The following is a 19182-nucleotide window of genomic DNA, read 5'->3' as shown; positions in this document are numbered from 1 at the left end:
TCCCCATTGAAAGCCACCACCTCTGCCTAACCTATTCACAAAGTTGCCCTTTGCTTACACAGGTTGTGCCATTTCAAGGAAGGATCAGTGATGCTGCCGGTACTCACAGTCCAGGTCACTTGGATGGTGGTGGAGGTGAGGACAACAGGATCCTGGAGCTGCACCACAACTTCACCAAGCTCCTTTTGCACCTGCCGGTGATCCACCCCTTGCCTGGTAGGACTTACATCTGCCAAAGCATATAGGAAGTGAGTCCAAGGCAGTCCATGGCACAAGGTTTCATCTGTATTGAGGAATGTGGTCTTGGCAAGGGTTTGGGGACTTGCTATACTCTCAGAAAACCCCATACCGCTTTGTTGTTAAGTGCAACCTGATGGCTAGGTGATAAACAAAACCCACCACATGGAGTGTGGCTGTCTTGTAACCCCATTGCATGCTGCCTTGATTTCTATGTGAGAAAGGTGGCATGTAGACTGATAAAGAGAGCCATAGACCAGGCATAGGCAAACTTGGCCATCCAGATGTTTTGGGACTACAACACCCATCATCCCTAGCTAACAGGGCCAGTGGTCAGGGATAATGGGAACTATAGTCTCAAAACATCTGAAGGGCTGAGTTTGCCCATGCCTGCCATAGACCAAGGCTGCATTCCTAACTGTGTCTACTCAGATGTAAGTTCCATTCAGTTCAATGGGGTTTGTTCCCAGGTAAGTGCTAGATTGCAGCCTCAAGCGGGAAGTGAGCTAGTTGGGAAGTGTGGGACACAGTTTGGGAACCCCAGATCTATAGGGATCTATCTTTAGGGTTTCAGGCAGAGCTCCCTTTCCCAGCCCTACCTGAAGATGCTAGTGATTGAACCTGAGCCCTTCTGCAAGCAAAGCAGATGTCCTATCCCTGAGCTCTGTCCCTTCCCTGTTTGCAGAGGGGATGCCTCTGTAAACAGAGTCTGATGGGTGGTCTAATGTTTTCCTAAATGTCCCTACTGTAGAACGATGTGAGATGCAAATGCCAAGCTGTTCCTATTGCCACTCCAGCAGGTCAGCACCTGGGAATCTCACCTTGCGTACGAACCGGCTCCGAGACGGGGCTGGGGTCGCTGAGCCCATAGGCGTTGACAGCACGTATGAGGAAGAGGTAAATGGTGTTGGGGTTCAAGCCGCTGACCGTGTGCTTCTCCATTTTCACGTTGTCTGCTACTGTCTGCCAGGTGCTGCCGGAAGACTGACTGCAACAGAACAGAGTTGCAAAAGGAAGAAGGGGAGTCCCCAAGGGCAATGGCTCAGCTTTGACTCCTGTACTACCTGGGAAGGGGGAGCCCTGAAAGGGGGAGCTCTTTTAAGTCTAAGGCCCCATCCCCTAATGGGTCATTTTCTGAGTGGCAATGATGGGCACAGAATCATAAGCAATCAGGTACACAGAAAGCAATGCACATTTTTACCTTTGCATAGAAGGCTAGTTTCTACATATGGGGACACTGGCCTTAGCAGCAGTACATGGGAAACCGATCTAGGGGGTCTTAGTGGACCACAAGCTTAACACGAGTCAACAGTAGCAGGGACACAGCAGGGGATGTGGCCTCTAAGCCATTGTGAGCCCTGGCCCTTTTTTGTATCCTTAAATACTGAATTACAGGGAAGGAAGAGGGTGCAGCGAGCACTGTCAAAAGGACTGTCCAGAGTTTTCAAAATCTGGAATTCAATGGGGCCCGGGCTAATGGGGTACTGGCTCAACTTTGGAAGTAAACAGGAATTCGGTTCTAAGCCAAATCTATTCATGCGGAAATATATTTAAAAATCTCCCCTTTGAACCCTTCTGTGCTGCTTCCAGGATGTAAAATTTGCTGTGACCCATAATTGATGTTTGTGTGTGTTTGAGTGTGTGTATGTGCAAGAGAGAGAGAGAGAGAGAGAGAGAGCGCAATGTGCCCTCATTGCAAGACTAGGGTCTGTGTCCAGCAAGGGACTGAGACACAACAATGCAATGATATGTTCTACAGTAACTGCCTGATGTGGTTGCCCAAACAAGTATTTCTGTCCCACACTCCATTCCACCAAATTGGGCAGGAGTGAATGAATGAATGAATGAATGAATGTGGTGGTGATGGTGATGATGATGATGATAAACCAACGCTGAGTATTATCTGCCCAATCCTGATGGGGATGCAATTTCCCCCCATTCCTGCTTTTCAGATCAATAATTTGATGAGCAGATGGAACAATAACACCCACCGACCTCAGATGATCTACCTGGATCAGCTGGGAGAGAGAGAGCTGTGCACATGTGTCCTGAGTGTTTTGTGGTCACAGTCACATTTGGCCACATCTTTTGCTAGCATGCACTCCCCCAAGGGTTGGCAAAGGGTGAGTATGTCCCTCAGGGCAAAAGAAGGGTGGCCACCCCTGTTCTACAGAAATATCCAAGTCTTTGTATAGACTTGAGACATGCTTGCCAGCACCTTGCCATTTAAGTAGGCCCCAATCCCCACTGCCAAGTACTAACCAGGCAATGGCCCCTGAGCAGGCCGTATCTGGACACCACCTGGAGGATCCACCTGGGCTAGAAAGAGCAGAAGAGCCTGCCATATACTGAGTCAGGCATATACTGAGTCTGCCATATACCTGAGTCAGATCTATCTTGCTCAGTACTACCTACACTGGCTGGCAGCAGCTCTCCAGGGTTCCAGGCTGAGACTCACTCCCAGCCCTTCCTGGAGGTGCTGGGGATTGAACTTGGGAACATCTGCATTCAAGGCAGATGTTCCACCACTGAGCATGGAGATGGGTTGGGGCTCACACATTCATTCTGCAGGGCCTCGGCCTGAGTGAAGGATGTGGAAACCGGGAGGTTATTAAAAGCCCCCGAGAGGGGAAAGTGGGACAGTGGAAGCCCAGCAGATTGGTTGAGCTTCCACACAAGGCAGGGTAGCTCACCCTTACTCCGTTGCCATCTCCAGACTCTCTGCCTAAACTTCACTGGCTGGTGTCAAGGAGGGAATAGCTGCATTCTAGGTCCCCACTGCCCCCTTTCTCCTCAGGGAGACATATGAGCCTTAGACTTGAGCCTGCCAAAGCCAGCCGCATGAAAGTCAGGCACCCTAGGAGAGGAGGATGGTACTTATTCTTGAGAGTAATCTGGGGCATGGGTGCAAGCAGGCCTGAGAATAAATATTTTTTTATTTATGCCCCGCCCTTCCTGGTTCAGAAACCTGGGCTCAGGGCGGCTAACAACAAATTTAAAACACTTAAATGATGCAACAAAAAACAGCATAAAATACAGTATAAAACATGAATAACAATAAATTCAGAATTCAAAAATCATTTTAGGGGGGAAATCCATCCAATAAACATTAGATGATCACCAGGGCTAGTTGGCTAAATTAGTCCTATTTGGGCCAGCAAGGAGACCAGGGGAGAATTAGCTGTGGGATCCCAGAGCGGATAATCTTCATAAAAAGGGGAGGTGGAGGAAAAGAAGGGGAATAAAAGATCAGGCTAAGTTCAGATTGAAAGCCAGGTGGTATAGCTCTGTCTTAAATCCTGCAGGGCCCTGGTCTCATGGGACAGAGCATTCCACCAGGTCGGAGCCATCACTGAGAAGGCCCTGGCCCTGGTGGAGGATAATCTGTCTTCCTTAGGGACAAGGTCCTTTAAACTATGATTATTCATGGACCTTAAGGTCCTCTGCAGGGCATACCAGGAGAAGCTGCAGATCTGAAAATAACGCATACTTTCAGCTGACCAGACCTGAGCCGGTGTTTTCCTTGACCCCTCAGTCAGTTGTGGGTCTGACTGAACCTCCTCCCCACTCCCATTTCGATGGGCCTCTTCCCCTGGGGCACAACTCATGTGTACAGTCCGATTTGTGAGCCTGAGGGCACAGATGCAACCCCATGTTGAAGATGCCCTGCTGCTCCCTAACTCAGCATCTCCATGCCTCTGCACGCACATCCGCAGGCACAAGCGCACACTTGCAATCAGCCCGTCTGGTGATTTACTGCGCAGCCCAGCTGCCTCCATGTTTGCAGAATTTCCTACTGCAAACTGACATCTCTCGGCCACCTGCGCTCCCCACAAATCTCCTCCGGCTCCAGAGCAGATGGCTCCAAGGTAGAGGCCACAAGCCATGTGGGTGGGTGGGGGGGAAATAGTTTGGTCTCTGTCATGTGGCACCTTAGCAACTCAGCTGCAGGGATAAAGAATTTGAGTATGGGGTCTTTTGCTGGTGTGCTGCAGGGGAGGGGGATGACAAACAGAAGCTGAATGCGGATTCGGCAGCGGTGACCCTACTGCCCAGGAACATGCTGACAGCGAAGCATTTTCGCAGCTGTGCAGATCTGCTCCCCTGACCTCTAAAAACCCAGCTCAAGACAGACTTGGGTGAGCTGATGAATCAGGGGCAGGAGATTTGGTCCTTTACGACTGCAAAGCCCTTCCTTACTCCAGCCAGATCCGGAAATTGCTGTACTCTGAGAACAGAAGAGGGCTACCTGCCCTGCTCTCCCTGGGTTGTTTACGGGTCAGCGTCTTTCTCTAGGGAACTGCAAACTCCACCCAATAAAGAAAACAACTCCATTACTGTTTATAGGAGCACTTGTCCCAGGAGGAAAGAGGTGAGCGAAAAGCCTCTGGTTTTGCAAGAGGGCTGCAGAATCTCAATGCACTCCAAAGCTCTGATTCACGCCTTGGATGTGCAGATGGGATTCAGGGGAGCTGTTACCTGAGCAAAATGGACTGGGCTGTGGGGCCCTGGCTCTGTGTGCCTGAGGCAGGCATTTCCAATTCTCCAAGGCACCTTCATCAAGTGACCTGCAGCAATTGCAGGATTCTAAGGGCTTGCTGATCGGAAGGTTGGTGGTTCGAATCCCCGTGACGGGGTGAGCTCCCGTTGCTCGGTCCCTGCTCCTGCCAACCTAGCAGTTTGAAAGCACGTCAAAGTGCAAGTAGATAAATAGGTACCGCTCTGGCGGGAAGGTAAATGGCGTTTCCGTGCACCGCTCTGGTTTGCCAGAAGCAGCTTAATCATGCTGGCCACATGACCTGGAAGCTGTATGCCGGCTCCCTTGGCCAGTAAAGCGAGATGAGCGCCACAACCCCAGAGTCGGCCACGACTGGACCTAACGGTCAGGGGTCCCTTTACCTTTACCTTTAAGCTACTGTCAGCTATTAAGGCAGAAGTGAGGTTTTTTCCCTAGTCTAAGGGCCAAAATACAGTGGACGCTCGGGTTGCGAACGTGATCCATGCACGTTTGCAACCCGCAGTGTTCGCAACCCACATCTGCACATGCGCAGGTTGCGATTCGGTGCTTCTGCGCATGCGCAAGGCGTGATTTAGCGCTTCTGTGCATGCACGACCGCCAAAACCTGGAAGTAATCCATTTTGGTACTTCCGGGTTTCGGCTGTCCACAACCCGAAAAAATGCAACCTGAAGCCGCTGTAACCCAAGGTATGACTGTACTTTCTGCAGAGCCTTCTAGGGGAGCACATGACAATGGTGGATTCAGCCAGAAGCAAAACAGACAGAACTCCTACCTCTGTAGAAAGGAACACATTATTGCACAAGCAACCCTAATTCAGATCATCCAGATGCATGCACATTTATTTAGGCTGGCTTCTGCAGCGATGTCAGGATCACACAGGCAGTGGAGCCACTTTCTGCATTTTGTGCAACGCAACCGGCCTCAGCAGGAGAGTCCCAGAGTGACATTTTGAGAAAGAGAGATTGTTTAGGAGCTATGATTGGAAAAGGAAATGCAGCAAAACCCCGCACAGCGTGGGTTACACACTATATATGGTAAATGAGAGTTGTTGGTTTGACCTGGACATCCGCAATGAGAATTCCAGTTCTTGCACAACCTGACAGCAGGGCAAGCAGCAAGCATGGTAGGGTCTTCCTTTTTTAATCCCACATTTACAACACAAACGATATGCTCTGTTTTTGCCAACCAGAGGTGTCAAGGATTCTGACTGCGTTATACTCATGTTATGCTAGTGGCAGTGGCTACCAGACCAACAGAATGCATTGAATTGATCTGCCCATCAACTAAACCAGGGTTAGAGATGTTGGAGAAAACAGAAAATGAAGAGGAAATTGTCAATGCCGGACATTCCTTACATGTCTATAATCAATAAGTATTCGCTGTTGTTGATGACAGATCCTTCCCCCCCCCCCCCGAACAAAAATTACAGCGTGTTTCCCTCACATTGAAATGAATGGTGTGGCAATAATGACACCATTAGTTACATTCAATTTACATACATAATTTTATTACATTGAACAGAGGGCAACAAGACAAATAATTTAATATTTAGCAGAAGCTGAACTGCAGAAAAATGGAAACATTTCTGATTGCACAAAGGCAGGTTGGAACTGCTGCTTCTTACACTACATGCCTGGCTGGGGAGGGGAATGACCTAAGAGTGGGAAGGTGCAGTTTTCATACCCATTGCAATGTGGGGCCGGCCATGGGAGTCCAGCTCAACATTGTGATGGAGATGAAATTCTTCCCCTCCCTGCTCCTCAGATAATCTGAAGAACAGGGAAGGGGCAATAAGACAACCACCAACCCAAGAGCTGATCTGCATGCTCAATACATACAGGATGAGGTCTAACCTTTATGCACATGTTGTGCAAGCAATCAGGATGAGACCCAATAAATGAGTCATTTGAGGAGCTCTCCATGTGCTTACATGATTGTGTTGTGTGTGTGTGTGAGAGAGAGAGAGAGAGAGAGAGAGAGAGAGAATGTGCCCTTGCCCACTGATGAACTTTACCTTTTTGGCCCCACCTACTGCTGGCCCTCAGAGGATTGGGAATGAAGGAATGTGGCTCTCAGGTTAAAAATGACTCCCCAACCCTGTAACAAGCTATTCATTTTCTACCACCTCTCCATTTTGTGCCCAAAGACACTGCAGGTGAGGGCAGGTAGGTGGGATGACTTTTGAGTAACAACATGAGTTACCTGAATGCTTCGATTATGTATGAACTGACAGCGGCTCCCCCACTCACAGGGTTTGGCTTCCAGATCAAAGCAACGCTGTTTTTGGTGACGTCCGTGACCAGAGGTGCAGAGGGTGGACCTGGGAGAAGGCTTGGCTCCGGAAGCTGAGTCTGGAGGTCAGCCCCGTTCTCTGCAGAAGCAAATGTGGAAGAAGAGAATGAGAATGGCAGAGAGCCCTAAAAGGAGGATCGGGGATCGGGTCACCTGAGAAGGGCTTTTATATAAGGGGCAAGCTGAATTCAGCCCTGCACAGCTTGCTTGCATAGTTGTCAGCCAGAAAACCTGTGGTCTATCAATGTGTTTTTCCTTGACAAAGCAAGAATGCATGCTCAGAACAATTAAGATATAAACTATCTGTGTTCTAACAGGACCTGAGAATGCACTGATGTGGTTTTTCGGGAACCCCTGTGTAAAGCCAAGACAACCACCTGCTGTGGGCAAGGCGAGGGAATGTCCATGCCCCTACCTTTCCTGGGGAAAAGAACCTTCTCTTAATTTAGGAGGCAGAATCAGCCACTTCAAGAACTGCTAATGTTGGCTATATTTTATTTTCCCAGCACATCTGTAAATAAGCAGCGGCTCCCAAATTACTGGGCGCCGGGGGCTTGCAGTGAGATTGAGACTTTGCTTTCTTACTGGGGTGTTTGTTTTCCAAAACCAACCTTGGAGAAATGGAAGCTCTCCTTGCATGCAAGGGAAACCACCCCTCTAAAAAACCTTCTGTGAGGTCTGAGAAACCTGGCTCATCATCACATCTCCACATCAACATTTATTCCTTGAGGTGGTTTTACATTTAACAGCCTGGCATGGCTCTCCAAGGCAGGAATGTGCTTGCTGGGCTTAAAATCAGAGGGCAGTTTATTGGTTTTTAAATGAGCTGTTCCCACAGGCGAATGCAGACAGGGCTCCTGTGCTAGGAGGCAGGCAAAGTCCTCTGCTCCAGGGACACATGTGAGCCTACAATTGCAGGCCTGGAGAGATGACTGTGGCTTTGTGAGTCCAAACCCCACAACAGCTGCCTGGGCCAAAAAATTAATCCACTCATCCTTGCATGGAGTGTAGAAAGTGGTGGGTACACAGCCAACCAGGGTTAAAAGAAAATGCATTTTATACTGAATAGTGAAGCATGCTCTGAAGTTGACCTCTTTCTACTGCAGAAGAAACACAATTCAAAGCATGACATAGCTAAGGGCCAAAACTAGATGTGATGTTAAATGCATCTGTGCACTCAATGTGAAGTCTATTTTTAAAAAAATGCAAATAACATTAACTGATGGTGGGATTATCAGAATCACAGCAGGCCTGGAAGGGAAGTTTTGTCGCCTTTCCTGAGTTGGAGGGTGACTGTGTGAAGCAAGGACCATCCTGGGCTCGTGGAAGCTCTTCATGCATTTCAGAACCTTGGCTTTCCAGGGCTCTGAGATGCACACTCTGCAAGTTCAGGAGAGTGACAGGATTCAGGCCTGCCAAGACCATGAACCTGAGATCTCCTGTCCCAGGGCTTGGAGATGCCACCCCAGCAGATGGGTCTCTGGGCTGGCTCTCCAACATGTCCCCACATCTCCCCCAGAGCCACAGGATGAGAGGAGATGGAAACCAGGCATTGCCCAGCAAGCTGCATGTGAAGCTACTCGGGAGGAGGGGGAAACCACGTGCAGAATCAGGGCCTGACTGACAGCCAGAAAGGGGTGGAGCCTCCAGCTCTTACATAGGTTTGCAGTCTGAGTTGCTTTCATCACAGTTCCGAGGTCCAGCCCCACGGACTTGGGGAAATGGACAGAGGGTCCCTGCTTCTAACAGTTGTCCTCCAAGTCACGGAGGCCAACGGGAACAATGATGGGTACATCATAGGTGCCTGTAGCAACTTTTCTAAGGGGAGGAGCAAAGTAAAACACTGAAAGTTGGGAGGAGGCTGTTTTCTCAAACTATTAATAAAAAGTGTCTGTACCTTTTGCCTCATATCTCAGGTTCTACAAGTGCTAAAAGCTTACTCCTTATTTTAAAATAAAAGTTGGGAAACTGGGGATTGTGGTTCTTCTGTGGGGAGGCAACTGTCCCCTTGACACTGCCCCCCCATCTCATGGATACCAATGCATGCTCATCTTCACTGCCTCTCCCCGAGTGCCCAGTTAATGCATTTAGAGGATGTCTGAAGAGGTCCAATAACGTAAACCTCATGCATTTGAGTCCACTTCCTGCCCTTGCCTCAACATCACTGACCTTGCACTGCCAGAAACCCACTCCATCTTGTCTCACCGGTTGAACTGGTAGCGATGCAAACGTACAACCCCGAGTCTGAAACCTGGAAGATGCAGAAAAGGGAGGATGTTATTCATTTCCACTGACAGCTCACTGCAGCCACAGCTCCTGTTCTGGAGTGTTTCACCTTCTGGTATGCAGGCAGTAGATATTGTATAGATCTCCTTCTGTGTTTTTGTGTTGGGACATGGGGTAGGGGAATCCACATTTCATCCTAAGAAGAAGTCCTATGCATTTTCTCAGAGTACTAGGAGAAGTAGGATGTGTGAACTTAATGGAAGCAGACTGCAATACAACAAACCCCAGCACTCATGTTCATCTTCATGCCACTTTCCACTACTGTCACGGTGAGTTTCGGCACCTTTTTCTAGAAAAATAGCACTGTATATAGCCATCATAACTAGCAGTCATAACTTCCACGGATTTGTTTACGTGCTTCGCTTTTAAGCCACCCCCACATACAGTGGTACCTCAGGTTAAGTACTTAATTCGTTCTGGAGGTCCATTCTTAACCTGAAACTGTTCTTAACCTGAAGCACCACTTTAGCTAATGGGGCCTCCTCCTCCTGCTGCTGCACCGCCAGAGCACGATTTCTGTTCTCATCCTGAAGCAAAGTTCTTAACCCGAGGTACTATTTCTGGGTTAGCGGAGTCTGTAACCTGAAACATATGTAACCTGAAGCGTATGTAACCCGAGGTACCACTATATTTGGGTTGTGAATACTATAACTTATGTATGTGCCTTGCCCCTTTCTGCACTTTTCCCAGCTCTACAATTTCCCTTCTGAGGTCCGGTAATCAGAGCTGTGCACAGCATTCCAAGTATGGCTGTGCATGAAAGCCCAAGAGCTGGAACGTCCTCCGTTTTTAATTGCTCCTCTGGTGCAAATTCACTGAGCTGCCCTGGCCTCACCCCTCTAATCTTTAATATGGGGATAATAAAACTACCTGCCATATAGTAGTTATCTTTCATAATCCCTCCCTCCCACATAGACGGTTAATGATAAAGGCTGCTTTATTTATTTTTTTAAAAGTGGGTATCCTGCCAATATGAATATTTCCAGGGCAGCTAACATTTAAGATAGAAAAAACCCACCCAATTCAAACAATGAGAATAAAAAAATACATTAAAAAGGCAGAGCTAATAAAATGCAGGTGAAAAAAACACAATGGCACTTAAAAAATGAAGAAGTTCAGGATGACATTTTAAAAGGCCTGGGAAAATTAAACTAATAAGGTCTTTGCCTATTGCTGAAAGGACAGAAGGAATAGGCAGAGCATCCTCCAGATTAGTAGTATGGAAGCTGGGGCTGGGACTGATGGGAATTGGGGTCCAGCAACATCTGTGGGCCACATGTTCCCCAACTCCGCCACAGACAGAGCCCCATGGCCAAAAGGCCATCTCACTAAGAGCCACTCACCTAACCTCAGAAGTGAGGAGCACTTGGAGAAGATCCTCTAATGCAGGGGTTGGCAACCTAAGGCCCATGGGCCACAAGCAGCCCACAGGGGTCATTTAACTAGCCCACAAGCTGCCCCCGAACTCAGCCACCCTCTTGGAAAGTCCCCACATGCTGCGCTAAACTGGTGTGGCATGGCACGAGTACTCGCTTCCGTGGCGCCGGAAATCACGTCTGTGCATGTGCAGATGCCGGAAAACATGTCTGCCCATGAAAGGAGTGAACCAGCCCAGGAAAGGTAAACCTTGCCTCATCTTAGCACATGGGTAAATAGGAATATAAGAAGCTCCCTTCTACTGGGTGAGACTGTTGCTCCATATAGCTCAGTATTGTCTACACTGACTGACAGGCTTTCAGGCAAAGACCTTTCTCAGCCCTACTTGGAGCTGCTAGGAATTGAGCCCGGGACCTTTTGTGCACAAAGTAAATGCTTTGCCACTCAGCTGCGGCCCTTCACATCTGGGAGGAGGCGATCCCTCAGGCACCCTCAGGTCAATTCTACTTGGAAACAGACTGGAAGCTAGTGGAGGTGCTTCAGAATCAGGGATAAATGTAAAAGGCCTAGACGGTTAAGTCCAGTTAAAGGTGACTATGGGATGTGGCGCTCATCTCCTTTTGAGGCCGTGGGAGCTGGCATTTGTCTGCAGACAGCTTTCCGGGTCATGTGGCCAGCATGTCTAAACTGCTTCTGGCACAATGGAACACTGTGACAGAAACCAGAGCGCACGGAAACACCGTTTACCTTCCCGTCACAGCGGTACCTATTTATCTACTTGCACTGGTGTGCTTTTGAACTGCTAGATTGGCAGGAGCTGGGACAGAGCAACAGGAGCTCACTCCATTGTGGGGATTTGAACCGCCAACCTTCTGATTGGCAAGCCCAAGAGGCTCAGTGCTTTAGGCCATAGCGCCACCCGCATACCAGGGCTGGCAGTCTAGCCACAGGATTTTGAACTAATTGATGTTTCTGAGAATTGCTCCTTTGGAGAAATCCAGTCCTGTTATGACCTCAATAACTGTGGCTGGGCTGTCACTGCCTGTGAGAGGTTGCAGCAGGCACACCAGCCTCAGCTGGAGGGAAGGTGACATACCAATAAATGTATGCACGTGTATGTATGTATGCATGCACTGAGCTTTTAAACTGCCCTTCAGCAAGTAGATCCCAGGGCAGTTCACAATACAGTGCATAACACAGAACAATAAAATAATTATAAAATTAAAAAGCGACAAAACAACTGATTTAAACCACCAACACCACATCATTACAGACTACAAATCAGGGCTGACCAATCAGGCAGTGGTTGAAATTTTCCAGGCACATTTTGCACCTGGCTATTGGCCACTTGCGACCAAGTGAAGAAGCCCTGGAGCCAAGATGGCATCTGACATCTCCACCATCTGGAGACGCTTGCCTGGGGATCCTTGGATCTTGACTGTTTTCACACACTAGCAACACATCCTGTAGAATTTTGTCCATTATGGTTTATCTGCATAATCAGAATGAATTGTAGGAACCAAAAATACTAATTGAAAAATATGACTTTCGAACTGTCGTGCCCCAAAATGGCGATGAATCATTCCGTTTTGGTGACTGTAACCCTGGTTTAAGGAGCTGTTTGGCGCCTAGCTTACATATCTGAGTTTCTAACACTGAATTGATGATGGAGAATTGCAAATATGATATAGAAACCTGCCTTATGGCAACTCAGCCTATTTGCCTATCAAGCTCAGGATCACCTACTCTGAATGGCAGCAGCTACATCTTTGTGGTCTCTGGCAGAGGCCTGCCCCATTTCTTGCTACCTAATCTTTTGAGTTGCTGGTACCAGGGACCGATCCTAGGATCTTCTGCATGCATAGCACATGTTCTCCCATGGAGAATGAAAAGCAAAGGCCCTGAAATGGAGGTTGAGAATGGCTTGCAGCTTGCCACTGCTATGGGGCAGTGAGAGGGAAGAGAGAGGATCACTTTAATGTCCCCACCAGGTGGGCTCTGAAGCTGCAACTTGGGGACAGCTGCCCCACTTTTCCCCATGAATCAGAGTGGCCTGATGAGGCGGCCCGTCCTGGGGGACCATTAACTCATGCTAGTCCTCCAGTCCACCTGACAGCTCTAATTTTTTCCTGGGCAAAGAGCCACAACTGCTATAAAACGATGCTATTAGGCGCGCTGGGACCCGGCAGATGCATTAACCTTCTGACTCTGACACAATGAAGGCACAAAACTAACGTGAAATATTTCACTCCCCGCTGACTGCCGGCATCAATTTTTAAACAAATGTTTAGCGTGAGCTCTGTGTTTTGATAAGTAATTCATGAATAACCTCCACGTTACCCCATCGCCTGATCTGACTCCGGTGCAGCAAAAGGGCAAGTTGGACACACCCACCTTGGGATTCTTTGGTGGAGGGGAGAGAGCTATAGACTGTCCCCAAAAGCTCCACCTGAGCTCTTCAGAGTCAGGAGCCTCCTCACAGCCCAGAGCTATGTTCAAATTATGCACCAAGGAAGCATCTCTCCAGGATTTCAGCAGGGCTCTCTCCCAGCCCTACCTAGAGATTGAACCTGGGACCTTCTGCATGAAAAGCAGATGCTCTACTGCTGAGCTATAGCCTTTACCCAAAGGGCACAAGAAGAACAAAGGAGTTTGCCTTCCTTTGTGGTGTTCAGCCTCCCAAGAACGAGCCATGTGGCTTTACTGACAGCGGAACAAGGGCCAGACCAGAAATGATGTCAACTGCATGACTGTGCCCAATGCAGTGGCGTAGCATGGGCTGCTGGTGTCCAGGGCAGGCCCACACATGCTGGGATGGGATTGCACCGGGTCATCCCTCGCTGCCGCAGCAGCCCCACCCTCACTGGAGCATAGAGGGGACGCACTAAGCCACCTGCCCACCCACGCAGGGGGGTGTCCAGCTGGCTGACAAGGCCCTTGGCAAGTGGAGAGGAGCACAGGGCCAGGCTCCCAACAGTGTGTCCACACAGTCCCAACCTCATTGTTACCCTGCCACAACCCCATCCATGAAGATTGCAGCAATAGTGGTGATGGGAGAGCAGTTCAGTCCTATCCCATCAGTAGCTACAGGTCAGTCCTCACTCTCATAGTGGCCTCTTTTGAAAACTCATTGTGGATAGGAGATTTGCAGCAATTAGCTTTTGATGGGTCCCCAACCCCAAAGCATCCTAATAGATCAAGGTAAACTTTCACCTTGCCTAACTGCCTCATCTATAGTAAAAAAATTAAAGGGTAAAGGACCACTGGATGGTTAAGTCCAGTCAAAGGCGACTATGGGGTTGTGGAGCTCAGGCCAAGGGAGCCAAGGGTTGTGGCACTTTCAGACCAAGGGAGCCGGCGTTTGTCCAGAGACAGCTTTCTGGGTCATGTGGCCAGCAGGACTAAACCACTTCTGGCACAATGGGACACCGTGACGGAAACCAGAGCGCACGGAAACGCTGTTTACCTTCCTGCCACAGCGGGACCTATTTATCTACTTGCACTGGTGTGCTTTCGAACTGCTGGGTTGGAAGGAGCAAGGACAGTGCAACAGGAACTCACCCTGTTGCGGGGATTTGAACTGCCAACCTTCTGATTGGCAAGCCCAAGAGGCTCAGTGGTTTCAGACCACAGCGCCACCCATGTCCCAATTCATCAATAGTACTGAGCTCTGGAGGGAAAATGGTGAGAAAGCAAATGTTCGGCCAATCCTACCTTAGAATAATAGAATCTAGTTCAGGCTTCCGCAACCTTGGCCCTCCAGATGTTTTTGGCCTACAACTCCCATGATCCCTAGCTAGCAGGACCAGTGGTCAGGGATGCTGGGAACTGTAGCCTCAAAACATCTGGAGGGCCAAGGTTGAGGAAGCCTGATCTAGGCCAACCCTCTGCAATGCAGGAATCTCAGCAACGTGGTTCCCCATCCAATTTGAAACCCTACTGGACCCTGCTTAGCTTTGCAAATGTGCTAGCAGTTTTATTGCTGCACCACTAGGAGGGGTTCTGAGGGCTCCATGTTTGCACAAAATGCTTTTCTCCCTGGTTATCCAAGTGTTACGGGGTGCTACTTCAGGCACATTCCAATTCATTTATCGCAGCAGTATGGTTTACAACTTGGATTTCCCACTGGGATGAGTGGCACCACATTTCCCATCATCTCCTACCCCACCCCCCACCCCGCTATATTGTAAATATACATAAATAAGCTTGTAGTAGGGGAGATTATGTGAAGATGTCAGGCGACGTGGTGTTGGTTGAACCCGTGGGGAATCGGAGCTGTAAAACTACGCATGACTGTAATGCATCAAAATGCATGGGATGTGTCCCACCAGGTCCCTCTGCGCATAGAGGTAAATACTGGAGCCACAGAATGATACAGTTTGCCCTTCTGACCACTAGGATGTGCCTCTTCTGGAGCCTGATGCTCCAGATGTTTCCAGAGGGCTGTTGCTGTATCACAATTCCCACCTTGCAAAACTAAAAAGCATCCTATCAACCTATGGTTGAACATCCTGCTATTTGCTGGGCTACCTTGCTTCAGCTGGTGAGGGCCATGCTGGCTCCAGGTGGGTTTATATATTTTTTGGGGGAGGGGGGTCAAGATGCTATCTGTAGGACCCTCTCCAAGGCACAGCTGTCCATTTGCTGACCCTGTCCTTCTGGGCCCAATCCATGCAACCACCCAGAAGGAGAACTCAAAGAAGGTGGAGAATACTGCTGTATCTCCTTAACTCTCATCACTGCTTGCATGCTTGGCAATGGCAGATGAACACAAGAGGCTATGCAGCAGGAGTCTCCAGAGAGTGGGATTGGGACCCCTGTAGGTCTATGGGCTTGGGCTGGTGCCCCACAATGCCAACCCTTAAGGCCTGCCCTAACTGGGTGCACCTGGAGGAGGGCTTCAGACAACAATCTTCAGTGCATGGGTAGACCGATGTGGAGGAAAGTATTGCTGCTGCTGCTGCTGCTGCTGCTGCTGATGATGATGATGATTATTTACATACCACCTTTTAGCCTGACAGGGACTCAAAATGGCTTACAGCTAAGATAGAAACAGCTAAGAACATATTAAAAAGCAATCATTTAGGAACAATTAAACATTGTTAATTAAACATTAGTAGAATGTTTAGTATGATATATAATGTCACACAAGGTCATTACAATAAAAACATCACAGTACCAGCCCTTTCATTAAAAGCAGTCAGTTCCCAAAAGCCTCTTGGAACAAGAAAGTCTTCACCTGCTGATGGAAGGACAACAAGAAGTAAGCCAATCTATCTTCTCTACAAAAGGACTTCCAAAATCTGGGAGCAGTCACCAAAAAGGCCCTCTCCTAGGTTCAACATCAAGGTGGCACCTAAGCCATTTACAAAACAAAATCCAATTGCATAAGTATTTCCTTACTGTATATGTACATCCATCCATTCAATTCCACCAGCCACCAAATAACAGGAGTACAAAGCAAGACAAATTAAAATCTGCAGTGACCACGAGACAAATGAAGCAGCATCAAAGAAGAACCATAAAATCAAAACAAACCGCTTTGAAAGAGAGTTCAAGAGATGAAAAGATTCCAGGGATGATCAGTTACAATAAAGTCACGGAGCTGAACAATTGTGCTGGAAGCTGCAGCGTAGCATCAAGCTGAAAAGACCTGGCAAAGTACAAAAGGGATTTTCCTGGCACTAGGAAGTAGGACCTGGGAGTAGGGTTCAAATCCCCACTCGGCCATGAAGCTGACTGTGCGACTTTGGGCCGGTCACTGCCTCTCAGACTAACCTCACTGGATTGTTGTGGGGATTAAATGAGGAGAGAACCATGTATGTCACCTTGAGTTTCTTGGAGATAAAGCTGGGGTATAAATGCAATAAGTAAGGTTGTAGAGAGAGGCACCACTGAAAATACCCTTTCTCTCTTTTTTTTCAAAGATATTTATTGGGGTTTTACAAACAGAAAAAAGAAAGTAATTACAGAATAAAAAGGAAAAAATTACAAATACAAAAATACAAAAAAAACCCCCACAATACCTGGAAAATAAAAAAACAATTAGAAAAAAAGAAAAAAAGAAAAAAATCAATCTTTTCATATCTTATATTTTGTTTACTTGTTTCCTGACCTCCTCACACCTCCCTTTTTTGTATTCCAGTTCACATGGTTAATTCAGCAAATCCTTTCCCTCTTTGTTTTTATCTTAATTCTATTTCTTAACATATTATAGCTTCATATTTTCATCTGATTATCAATCCATTTTTTTACATACTCTTTTTAGCCTTGTTGCTAAAGCCGTTTCATTTCAATCCAATATCATTTTAACATTCATTAATTTTACATTGTTTCTGCAAATAGTCTTTTAATTTCTTCCAATCTTCTTCCACCAACTCTTCTCCCTGGTCTCGGATTCTGCCAGTCATTTCCGCCAGTTCCATATAGTCTATCACTTTCATCTGCCATTCTTCCAAGGTGGGTAGATCTTGTGTCTTCCAATACTTTGCAATAAGTATTCTTGCTGCTGTTGTAGCGTACATAAAGAAAGTTCTATCCTTCTTTAACACCAATTGGCCGACCATGCCCAGGAGAAAGGCCTCTGGTTTCTTGAAAACACCCTTTCTCTCCACTGTACAGTGTTACCTCGGGTTACATATGCTTCAGGTTACAGACTCCGCTAACCCAGAAATAGTGCTTTAGGTTAAGAACTTTGCTTCAGGATAAGAACAGAAATCATGCTCCGGCAATGCGGCCCCATTAGCTAAAGTGGTGCTTCAGGTTAAGAACAGTTTCAGGTTAAGAACGGACCTCCAGAATGAATTAAGTACTTAACCCGAGGTACCACTGTATCTCAGTTGGATACATCACTTGGGGAAGGGTCTCCGTTCATGATTTCAAGCCGTCTTCCCTGATCTGGTGCTTTCTAGATATTTTGACTGGGGTTCGTGGTAGGGAATCAACTTTGAGAGGGCAGGTGCCATGGCTCGGGTAGGTAACTATGGAAAGAGGCCATCCTTCAGATATCAAGGGTCCCAGGCCAAGAAGGGCTTTGAAGATCAAAACCAGCATGCTGAATTGAGCCCAGATATCACCACCACACCAGTTTCCTACCCTGAGTTGGGATAGGAGAGAGACCACACACATCACAAATGTTCTCAGAATGTGAGAAATCTCCCCACAAATGCTGTGTAGCTTATGTCTGGGAGATACTTGGCAATACTCTGCGAGTTGACCTTGAACGTCGCTAATGGAATGGTCGGTTTATTTTTAAATGTCACCACAATGAGACATTTACAGATTTCTGAGTCTTTGGAAGAAGACGGAAGAGTCTTCAGCAGAGGAGCTGACAATTAAAGAGAATTGTGGCTGCGAGAGGTTCAGTTAAAGAGGGTTAATTATGATCAAGCTCCCAGCGACAAGTTATGTATAACTTTCCCCATAATGGAATTTGCTGCAAAGTGTGTTTTCAGACTCAGCTGTGTCGCAAAGGGACTGATTTGGCTGGCTTGGCTCTTTGTTTATTGATATTCACTTTGTTAAGAGCAAGAAAATTGCATTCAGCTGTTTTTTAGCCAGTAAAACAAAGCAATTGCTTACTGCCTGTTAACAACATTAATGTCTTAATAAGCACACAGAAGCCTATGAGTCCATTCTCTGAGCCAGCATTCAGGAGGGTTGAACAATTCCTATACAGTTTTGAATCAGGCAATTACAGGCTTTCCTTTTTTTATCAAGTAATTTCATTACTTAGCAATTTACCACGATTATGAAAGCAAGCAATTCATCCCCTAACTACACTGTGGAATTCATTCGCTTGCTGGATGTTTCTTTGCCGGAGGGGCAGAATTCACCGTGAAGTAGCAAGCCATGATCTGGACACACATCAGAGCATTCACAAGGTTGGTTCAAATGAACTCAAGGCCACTGGGTACGAGGGAGAGAACTCGTGTTGATTTTATCATATAAGAGATGGGCACATGAATCCGCCTGCTGTCACAGATATTGCCACACAGGCCATATACCACTGATGTACCATCCTGTGGGCATAACTGGATGTGATGCTAAATGCACCTATGTATTTAAAGATGCAAACTGCATCTGCTGGGAGGAATGATAACTAACTGTGCCAGAAAAGGGGGATAGAGTCAACCACTTGTCAATCAGCGGATGTCATCCCAATATACGTACCTGTGAACCAACTGATATAATCTCCCAGGCTATGTGCATTTGTACATGGTTCTACTCCTACCTACAGTAGGACTACAACTCCCATCATCCCTAGCTAACAGGACCAGTCATCAGGGATGATGGGAATTGTAGTCCCAAAACAGCTGGAGGGCCAAGTTTGGCCACCACTGGTCTAGATCCAGCAGGGCTTTTCTTATGTTCTTAAGCCCAACAATAAGAAATGCCAAGAACATGCACTCTTTGCAATTTGTCAATTTTATGAGCATGGCAGGGATACAAAAATAAAATAGTTCTGCTG

General features: G+C 47.5%; 1 protein-coding gene across 5 annotated transcripts in view; it reads right to left on the bottom strand.

Annotated features, from left to right (window-relative positions):
• ROBO3 (roundabout guidance receptor 3) overlaps nucleotides 1-19182 on the bottom strand; it is a 358202-nt gene that overhangs the window by 19334 nt on the left and 319686 nt on the right. For all 5 annotated transcript variants that reach the window (XM_079954914.1, XM_079954915.1, XM_079954916.1 and 2 more), the window contains exons 10-13: nucleotides 9219-9300; nucleotides 6960-7128; nucleotides 1059-1225; nucleotides 108-229 (exon numbers count right to left, since the gene is read on the bottom strand). In XM_079954914.1, the coding sequence (XP_079811040.1) occupies nucleotides 108-229; nucleotides 1059-1225; nucleotides 6960-7128; nucleotides 9219-9300 (540 nt within the window). The remainder of the gene's footprint in view (nucleotides 1-107; nucleotides 230-1058; nucleotides 1226-6959; nucleotides 7129-9218; nucleotides 9301-19182) is intronic.

This window comes from Podarcis cretensis (assembly GCF_951804945.1).
Source record: "Podarcis cretensis genome assembly, chromosome: 15".
NCBI classification, from domain to species: domain Eukaryota; kingdom Metazoa; phylum Chordata; class Lepidosauria; order Squamata; family Lacertidae; genus Podarcis; species Podarcis cretensis.
Note: the sequence above shows the minus strand (reverse complement) of the source record. Positions and strands in the feature narration are given on the sequence as shown.